The sequence below is a fragment of the Onychomys torridus genome, chromosome 11 (assembly GCF_903995425.1).
Source record: "Onychomys torridus chromosome 11, mOncTor1.1, whole genome shotgun sequence".
In the NCBI taxonomy this organism is placed as follows: Eukaryota; Metazoa; Chordata; class Mammalia; order Rodentia; family Cricetidae; genus Onychomys; species Onychomys torridus.
In genome coordinates, this window is record NC_050453.1 from 28,469,467 (window position 1) to 28,479,433 (window position 9,967).

The 9,967-nt window shown below is 49.0% G+C and overlaps 1 protein-coding gene across 1 annotated transcript in view; it reads left to right on the forward strand.

Moving 5' to 3' along the window:
- The window catches only part of Styxl2 (serine/threonine/tyrosine interacting like 2), a 28,087-nt gene extending 21,787 nt beyond the window's left edge, over positions 1–6,300 (forward strand). Inside the window, exon 6 of the mRNA XM_036201768.1 lies at positions 3,151–6,300. Within this exon, the coding sequence (XP_036057661.1) occupies positions 3,151–5,921 (2,771 nt within the window). The 3' untranslated portion in view covers positions 5,922–6,300. The remainder of the gene's footprint in view (positions 1–3,150) is intronic.
- Positions 6,301–9,967: the final 3,667 nt, after the last annotated feature.

Below are 9,967 nucleotides of genomic sequence, written 5' to 3' on the forward strand. Positions count from 1 at the left end.
GGGTTACATCAGCCCGAGGTGTTCCCTTAATCTTTTGGCGCTCTCCACTGAGGTAAAACCAGGTCCTTGACACAAAAGGATTTCAGGATGAGCCGTCATGAAGCAGACTTGGTGTTTATTAAAAGACATTTTTTAAAAACACATTTCAAAACAGGGGTTGATAGGAAGAGGGGGGCTTAAGAAGACAGTGAGGCACCCCAAGAGCACGGGCATTGGCCGCTCTGACGGAGTGGCCCTTGGCTGCCTTTACAATAGCCAGGCACACTGTTCTGGTAGGGTTCTGAAACTATTATCTTTAAAGGGTTGCTAACCTAAATGAGATCACAGGGTGGTTACTGAAGGGCACGCGGCAGGATTGCAGTTGATAAGGTAAAACTCGAGATCCCAGGGATGCCGGAAGTGAAGTGTCTTCAATATAAACAAAGTGAACAGACCCCCAGAAAATGTCTGGGAGAGGACTGACACCAATTCAAGGTCATATACATTCAGCTTTTCAACCTAGGTCATTGCTATTTTAACATGAAGTGTCCACATATGAAAGGAATGTTGTCATTCTGTGGGTAACCTTCACAGCACAGCTCACAGTGCTGGAACTCTTGATCTCCACTGGCGAGAGGCTTCAACGGGGGCTCGTCTCCATTCCCGTGGCCCCATAATTCCATCTTTCTACCTTGCTTCAATAGCATACTTTTACTCCATTATAGAGGGTGCTCCCTGGAGTTGTGCTCAGTGCCTCTTCCCTGGTGCTCTGGATCGAACCCAGGCCCTCTCAAACGCTAGGCAAGCTCTATCCTGAGTGCTCTCTTTGCCTAGGCCTTGCACTTAACAGAGAAAAGAGAGAAATCCTGTTCTTGCTTTGGATGAAGGGAGCAGAAGCCCCAGAGCCCAATTCACGCTCTTCTCCTTGTCCTTCAGACTGCTTCCCTGAGGTTCCGCAGGGGAGCCCCCAGAGACAAGAACACAGCCTAGGAAGACTTGCCCCACTCCAAACCTGCTCTATGCCAGAATGAGTCTAAGCAGGATCTGATGCCCTTATGAGGAAGACTAGGCAGTAATGTCCTGAAAGCAACCTGGCCTGTCAAGGGACGAGTGTGGGATCTTGATACTAAGAGCAGAGGTTGTGACCTGGCAGATTGGTTAAGGAAAGCCCTTAGTGAGGCACAGGTGTGGTAGGAAGGGCTAAAATGGGAAATAGAGAGGCCTTTATTATTTTGACTCTGCTCAGTTACCTCCCTCTAGTGGCTGCTGACTCCTGGCAATAGCAGCATTGAGACACCCTGGGTCCCTTCCAGTCTCAGTCTCTGACCTCCTCTGTGACAAAGACATGGCCTTACTGGCGCAAAGATACAATAATAAAAGAATCATCCCCTATTCGTATTATCAGATAGGACTCCTGCCGTGTTAGCAAACATCTCCAAAGGCTGTTGGCAAATAGATTGATGACAGCCAGGAAGAAGGTCTCCGGGGGTCTCAGGCTGCATTTTAAACAGCCATTAGAACGAAGGTACTGACAGAGTGTCTGTCACATTTATGAAAGATGCAAAGCAGAAGGGGAGGCCAGGGGACCACATGTCTGCTGAATGGTACAGTTGAGCCTTTTGGAAGCTTCTGTAGGCTGGAAGGACAGACTGCATAGACCAAAAGTATCAGTAGGGATTTGTAATGTTATCTTTATGCTTAAAACATGGAGGCATGGCTTAGTAGCAGGTGGACTTTGTTTTATAAATTTCAGTTGATAGAGAAAAGTTTAAGACCATTGTTTGACCTGTCTGTCCATATTGCAAACAATGCTATAGTTCAGATGGTTTGAATGCCCCCTCCTAGGGCTTCCTGATCTGAAAGTTAATCCCTGTTTTTTTTTTTTTTCAGATAATAAGAGGGTGGGAACTTGATCCAACTGTAGTGTTTGAAGATGCAGCTTTTATGAGAAGATGAGGGTTAGATAAGGTCATGAGGGTGGAGCCCTCATGATTCAATCCTGGTAGCTTTTTTTTTTTTTTTTTTTGGTTTTTCGAGACAGGGTTTCTCTGTGTAGCTTTGCGCCTTTCCTGGAACTCGCTTTGTAGACCAGGCTAGCCTTGAACTCACAGAGATCCACCTGCCTCTGCCTCCCGAGTGCTGGGATTAAAGGCGTACACCATCACTGCCCTGTCCCAGTAGCTTTTAAAGAGGCAGAAATGAGGATGGACACACACACACACACACACACACACACACACACACACACACAATTCCTTTACTCTGGTGCTCTACACTGCCTCAGGCTCCGGCAGCACGAAGGCTGTCATTAGATGCAGCCTCTAGACCATGCACCTTCACAATCATAAGCATAAAATAAACCTAGTTTCTTTATAGAGCAACCTGCCTTGGGTATTTCATTATAATAGTAAAAGGTGCTTAGTACAGATGGCATGAATGGAGGCTAAGTGTCCAAACACATGATGCGGGAACCTACCTACTCTATGTGAGTTGTCCTGTTCTGAAAACAAACTCCTCATAAAAAAAATAATAAAACCAGTAAGTTCAATGTTTTGATTTAATGTTTGGAGGAGAGTGTCTACAGTCAGGAGGGAAATGCCTGAAAAACTCAGATTAGTGAGGAAGAAAACAAATATAATCATGACCTTTGTGAAGGCCTTTGTATGAAAGGTCTGGTCCGTACAAATAATCTTCTTGTTGATTCCAGAACATCAGTGTAGAAACACTGGATGCCTATTGCTGTGCATGATACTTTATTCTGATGTATGAAAGAATTATCCAAAAATGAGATGGTCTGCTGTGGAGGGAGGAGCATGTGCCTATGGATCTGTGAGCCAATGAGTCCCACGGCTGTCAGCATCCTGCAGAGGCCAGATGGTGGGCGTGTGCTGTAAAGAGCAGTTTCCAGTTTTTGTCCCCGTCCTCTGCCTCCTAACTTCTTAACTTTTCCTCTCTTGGATGAGGAAGAGTTTGGGGGGGAGAAAGTAGAAATGGGGCCCAGTGCTTCAGAGGTGACCATAATGGGGACAAGTGCCCATGTGACTGGAGCATGAACACCGGAGTCAAAGCAAGCACACAAAGCTCAACACATCAAAATAACCCACCAGAAAAAAACAGCCCGAGGAAGCCAAGCAACCATGTCATTGCCTCTTGTGCTTGTTTCATGTTTAGGGAAAGTCCTGGTCAGCAGCGAGATGGGGATCAGCAGGTCAGCAGTGCTGGTGGTCGCCTACTTGATGATCTTCCACAGCATGGCCATCCTGGAGGCCTTGATGACTGTGCGCAGAAAGCGGGCCATCTATCCCAATGACGGCTTCCTAAAACAGCTGCGGGAGCTCAATGAGAAGCTGATGGAGGAGAGGGAGGAGGAGTATGGTGAGGAGGAGGCTGAGGAGGAGGATGCCGGGAGCACACTGGGCGCTAGAGTAAATTCACTGATGGTGGAAGAAGAAGATGATGCCGCCAGCCACCTGAGTGGCTCCTCCTTGGGGAAGGTCAGCCAGGTCTCTAAGCCAGTCACCCTCATTGATGAAGAGGAAGAGGAGAAGCTGTATGAGGAGTGGAGGAAGGGGCAGGGCCTCCCCAAGGGCGAGGCTGCTCAGGGTAGAAAGGGCAGTTGCTCTGCTTCCTCTGCCCAGGATGGGGATGACTGTGAGGATGAGGATGTGGAAAGGATAATCCAGGAGTGGCAGAGCCGAAATGAGAGGTACCAAGCCAAAGGCCACCGTCAGTGGAGTCGGGAGGAAGAGGAGGAGGAGGAAGAGAGCTCCTACGCCAGCAGAAGGCGCAGGCACACCCTGAGCGAGAGCAGCGTCTCAGAGAGTGTGAGCAGCCATGACATCCGGATCTTGAAGCAGCAACTGGAGAAGAGCAGCCAACGCCGCAGCAGAAGACGCTGCTCCGACTCTGAGTCCACAGAGAGCACCTGGGACATGTGGAATGAGAGGCTGCTAGAGATTGAGAAGGAGGCTGCCCGGAAGTACCACTCCAAGAGCAAGAGGGAGGAGATGGATGCGGAGTCAGAGGCAGGGGGCAGGGTCCGAGAGGATGACGAAGAGAGTGTGTTGTCCGAGGCCAGCTCCTTCTACAACTTCTGCAGCAGGAACAAGGACAAGCTCACTGCCCTGGAAAGGTGGAAGGTTAAGAGAATCCAATTTGGATTTCACAAGAAAGACTCAGAGGTGGGAGACGGAAGTAGTGAGCACGGTACAGAAGAGGCAGCGGGAGAGAAGAACCTCTCTGATGTCAACCTGACGGCTTACCAGGCCTGGAAGCTGAAGCACCAGAAAAAGGTGGGCAGTGAGAACAAGGAGGAGGTGGTGGAGATGAGCAAGGGAGAGGATGTCGCCTTGGCTAAGAAGAGGCAGCGGAGACTGGAGTTACTGGAGAGAAGCAGGCAGACCCTGGAAGAGAGCCAGTCCATGGGGAGCTGGGAGGCAGACAGTTCAGCTAGCAGGAGCATCCCCCTGTCTGCATTCTGGTCAGCAGCGCCCTCAGTCAGTGCAGATGGGGACACGGCGTCAGTACTCAGCACCCAGAGCCACCGTTCTCACCTGCCTCAGCCTGCAAGCCACATGCCCACCACACCCCTGCCTAACCTGCCAGTGGGACCTGGAGACACCATTTCCATTGCCAACATCCAAAACTGGATTGCCAATGTAGTCAATGAAACCCTTGCCCAGAAGCAAAATGAAATGCTCTTGTTGTCCCGCTCGCCATCTGTTGCAAGCATGAAGGCAGCAGCACCGGCAGCCAACTGCCTGGGGGATGATGACCAGGTCTCCATGCTCAGCTCCTCCCTGAGTGGCTGCTTACTGCCTCAGAGCCAGGCAAGACCCAGCTCTGATGTGCAGTCTGTGCTGTCCTCCACCAGCTCACTGGCCTCCAGGGCTGAAGGCAGCGGGAGCAAAGTGAGGGGGACCAGCAAGCCCATCTACAGCCTCTTTGCTGACAACGTGGACCTGAAGGAGCTCAGCCGGAAGGAGAGAGAGATGCAACTGGAGCTGCAGGAGAAGATGTCCGGGTATAAAATGGAGAAGCTGGCCTCAGACAACAAGCGCAGCTCTCTCTTCAAGAAGAAGAAGGCCAAGGATGACGAGGACAGCGGCGTGGGTGACAGGGACGAGGACACAGACAGTGCCATCGGAAGTTTCCGGTATTCTTCCCGCAGTAATTCCCAGAAGCCTGAGACAGACACCTCCTCCTCCCTGGCCATCTCTGATCGCTATAGAAATGGCCACAGAGCTGGCAACCAGATGGATAGCAATATTAATACGTGGCTCAGCGGCCTCAGGACGGAAGAAAAGTCCCCTCCCCAAAGTGATTGGTCTGAAAGTTCCAGGGGGAGGTATACCACCAGGTCTTCCCTGCTCCGGGAAACTGAGTCTAAATCTTGCAGTTACAAGTTCTCCAAATCCCGGTCACAGGAACAGGACACCTCCTTCCACGAGGCAGACGGCAACGCTGTGAGAAACACCTCGCGGTTCTCATCTTCCACCACCAAAGAGGGCAGAGAGACGCACAAGTTCTCCAGGTCCACATTCAGCGAGACCGCGAGCTCCCGCGAGGAGAGCCCAGAACCCTATTTCTTCCGCCGGACCCCTGAGGCCTCTGATGGGGAGGAGTCCCCAGGGCCAAGGCGCCCAAACTGGACCAGGCCCAGGGACTGGGAAGATGTGGAAGAGTCATCTAAGTCAGACTTCGCGGAGTTTGGGGCCAAGAGGAAATTTACCCAGAGCTTCACGAGGTCAGAAGAGGAGGGAGAGAAGGAGAGGACAGAACGCGGAGAGGAAGGGAGGTTTGCATCTGGGCGGCGGTCCCAGTACCGGAGAAGCACAAACCAGCAAGAGGAAGAAGAAATGGACGATGAAGCCATCATCGCTGCTTGGAGACGGCGGCAAGAAGAAACCAGAACTAAACTGCAGAGGAGGAGGGAGGACTGAGCGGAATGAGGCCCACACTGGAGACGCTGGGAACACAGGAAGAAGTCATTCAACTTAACATGAGGCTTGGGAACACCTTACCACTGCCTGCCAAGGCTTGAGCAAGTGGACAGGATCTTCCAGACATGCATAAATGCAAGTGTCCAAGAAGAAAGGGCCTGGGTGTACAGCCGCAGGTTGGAGAAAGGAGCTCCTTCCATGTAAGGCCCAAATTCTGGACCAGCTGGGACTTTGTGTCACCCAAGTCCCTCTAAGCTTTGGCACTTCCCTTCTGCGTTTGATAGTGTCCCTTGCAGAGCGGAGACCTGAGTCCGGAAAAGCCACCGAGGAAGACCGTGCATGCAGAGTGTGGTTCTATTTGTAGAGGTTTTGTCATGAGGCCCCCCCCACCCCCCCACCCCTCATTCCCCCCCCCCAGGTAACCTACTCTGCAGCAGGTCTGACCCCTCCCTGCAATGCTCAGCTGGGGTGGTTTCTTTTCAGTGTTTATCCAAAACTGCATTAAATTGGTATGTTGTCAAATAGTTCTTTGTTCTGGTCATTTCTAACTCTGGTTGTTAGGGGAACCTCATTCGAAAAGACACAACTGGGTTTTCATGAGCCAGCCACAACTGTGTGCTGCTATGTTCCGCGAAAGCTGTGTCTTCAGACAACGCCAGGGTCATCTCATTACTAAAGAGAATGATAAAGGATTTAAGCTTTGGGCTGGAGGGATAGCTCAGCCGTTAAAGGCTAGGCTCACAACCAAAAATATAAGGAATTCAGCTTTAATACAGCCAGTTAGAGGCCATACTAGAAAGCCTTTGAGAGAAACTAAGGAAATAGAGAACAAGTTTGCTCATATAAGGTTGAGAGAGGGTCCCCTTAGAATGGGAATAAAACAAGCACAGAAGAGAGATAAAAAGATGCTCAATTCAAAGTGACGAGAACTTTTTTTTTCTTTTTGTTTTAATGAAAGTTAATGGCCGCTCTTGCTTTTAATTTACTGACGGGTCATTTGATAATGCAGTGGATAACCTACTGTATCCTTCGTTGAACTGTGTATGGGTTAGGTTGGTGGGAATTGCCTTCTCCCCAAGGCCCTTGCATCTCTAAAACACAGCCCGAATTAGTGAAGTTGCAGGATTTGAACTTGTGTCTTCCTGAATTGATGCTGAGCAAACATTCAAGGCACGTGTCCTCTCATTTCCCTCCAGCGGGGCATCTGTCCTTGAAGTTCCGTTTTCTGAAGGGAAGAATGGAAAGATCATTGGATTTGTGCCTTTCCATGAGGAGCCGTGCAGGACTCTGGGGTGCCAACCATCAAAAACTCCAGTTCCCCTGGCTTTTTGGAGCCCATTCCCTGTGGTGGGATACCTTGCTCAGCCTTGATACAATGGGGAGGGGCTAGGCTCTCCTTCAACTTGGTATGCCAGACTTTGTTGACTACCATGGGAGGCCTTACCCACTCTGAGGGAGGTGAGGAGGTGGGAGAAGGGGAGGGAGCGGGGACTGGGGTTGGTATGTAAATGAAAAAAATTTTAATAAATAAATATATTTAAAAAAAAAAAAAAACCTCCAGTTCCCGAAGAAAGGTGGCAAAGAAATGCTTATTGAGAAGAAAAAAGAGGGACCCACCGATGGGAGGATAATAAGTAATAATGGTGTGATCAGTTTTTCCGAAGCTGAGTTTCACGGACACACCCTTCTTATGTGTTATGCACCCTTCTTGTGTGTTAGTTCAGCATCACACATTGCAGGAAGCACATAAGATAACACCAAGGCCAAAGGCCAAGGGAGCAGCACAAACTCAGAAGGGTACAAAAGGCATCGATGCAGCCGGGTTGATCTGCCAGCTCCACTCTCCTGCCTTTGCCCATGGTTCATCTCCCTCCATTGACTACAGGGGAAAGAGGCCTCGGGAAAAACGCTCAGCCCCTAACCCATTCACCCCTTCCTCCCTTTGCCGACCCTCACTTAGTCAGTCCCTGTCCCTAGTTTCTGAGGCTCCGTGGGTCATCTCATCATTCATAAATGCTGCCTACAAGAAGGCTGGTACTATACATTCTATACAGTCTGTCTGTGACGGAGTTCAAGGGCCCTTCCACTTCATTCATATGGGAAGGCATCTCATGTCTGCACAATCAACTGGGTGTCTACCTTTGAACCTCAGTTTTCTGAAGGGAGCAATTATAGTATCATTGAGTGAGGTCCCTTTGCCTTTCCAATACTTTTCATATCTCTCTCTCTCTCTCTCTCTCTCTCTCTCTCTCTCTCTCATATATATAAAATATTAATCTCACTCATGTCAAGATAGGCAATGGATTTTGAAATCAAAACTATTCCTAGTCAGTCCCAATTCATATCTTGCTGAATGAATGTTGAGTACATATTAAAGGTGTATTGATTTCAAATATTGTCCTAAATGTAAGCCTGGGAGAAAAAGACCAAGAGACAACCTGTCCACCTTTAGCTGAGTCCTAGATTACAGGGACAATAATGGCTTGCATGGCCAACAGGAAGACCAATTTAGCTCATTAGAACAGTACACCAGAAAAAGATTGGTGTCCAGCCCCAAAGAAATGCCTTTGCCCACAGTGACTCCAAGGATAGCTGTTAGGGATCCTGTACTTGAAATTCTGAGAATTCAGCTTATTCCTAGAGCCTAGAATACATTTTAATAAATCAAATCAATGAAAATTACATTTGATTTATGATGAGCTTGAAGAAATATCTGTGAAGTAAGACTAACAGAGGGTGATGGCCAGTGATGCTGTGTTTTAGTCTCTAAATGACATTAAAAGGTAGAGGTCAGTGGAAGTCTCCACAGGGAACAGATGGCAAACCCAAAGAGATTGCTGATAAGCTGGGAACTCAGAAGTTACCAACTCTTCTAGTGCAGAAACTACGTTCATAGGAGCTGGGGAGGGTTAAGGGAGCCAAGAAATGACGAGGTACCAGCAACCACAAGAAATCGATACCACCTTAGGGCTGAGAAATGGAGTGAGGAAGCTGGTTCCAGAGTCTGAGAGGACACACGGAATGGATGGGGCACCCTAACAACCTATCAGAGGATGAGGGAATAAATATCCTCTGTTTTCTCTTTTGCTAGTAACTTCCAGCAGGTAGGGCTAGCTGTCTACGGAAAGATAAACAGTGGGCAGGGACAGACAGAAAGGTACGACACAGAAAACTACGTGTTAGATTAGGAGACCATCTCCATCACACCACTTGAAGGGCGTGGTTGACCAGTGAAAACAACAGGGACACTGTACACCAAATCAGGCCACAACTGGGAACTAACATTTGGGACAGAGTTTCCACTACACAGAACCAACTACCAGAGAGACCAAGGACTTCGTTTTACAGAGAGGAGATGAGGAGACATTTTGAAAAGGGTTTCTGTCCATCCTGAGTAACCTAGAATTCACCAAGAGAAAGCTCCTAGATACGAGGGTAATGGAGCACAGAAAGGCCGCCCACAAGAGTAGAATCCTGCACAGGACTTAGAGGTGGGATAGGGGAGGGATGGGAGAAGGGCTTGATTTTTTTTTTTTTTTCTTTACCCAAGTTGAAGCCCAGGAGGTAAAATGAAAACTTGGCAGCTGTGACAAGACAGGGTTGTCACCCAGCAGCATCCCAGTAAGAAACAAAGGCCACACCGAACAGGGCAATTCAAAGGAAAATGTCATAAAGGACTATTTATAAGGTGTGGAAACCATAGGGCACCTGTGTACCCAGGGACAGGTGTGCACCTGAAAGCCAGGAGAGGGAGCTACTTAGAGAGGGGAAGAGCTAGGTGGAGAGACAATAGAAACAGCCCCACCCCCTTTTTACTCTAAACCGCTTTCCATTTCCTCATAGGTCAGATCCAACCAAAACCCAGGGGAAGGGAGTTGGTATACAGAGTGTACCATTGTGGGGCAGGGCCAGGATGGAAAGAAGAGTGGGTGTGGATTGGAAGGACAAACAGGAGACAGGCAATGGACCAGGAAAGTCAGGGTCAGTGCATCAGTCAGGACAAGTTTGATAATGGATTGCTTTTAGTGTTTGGGATAGTTCCAGAA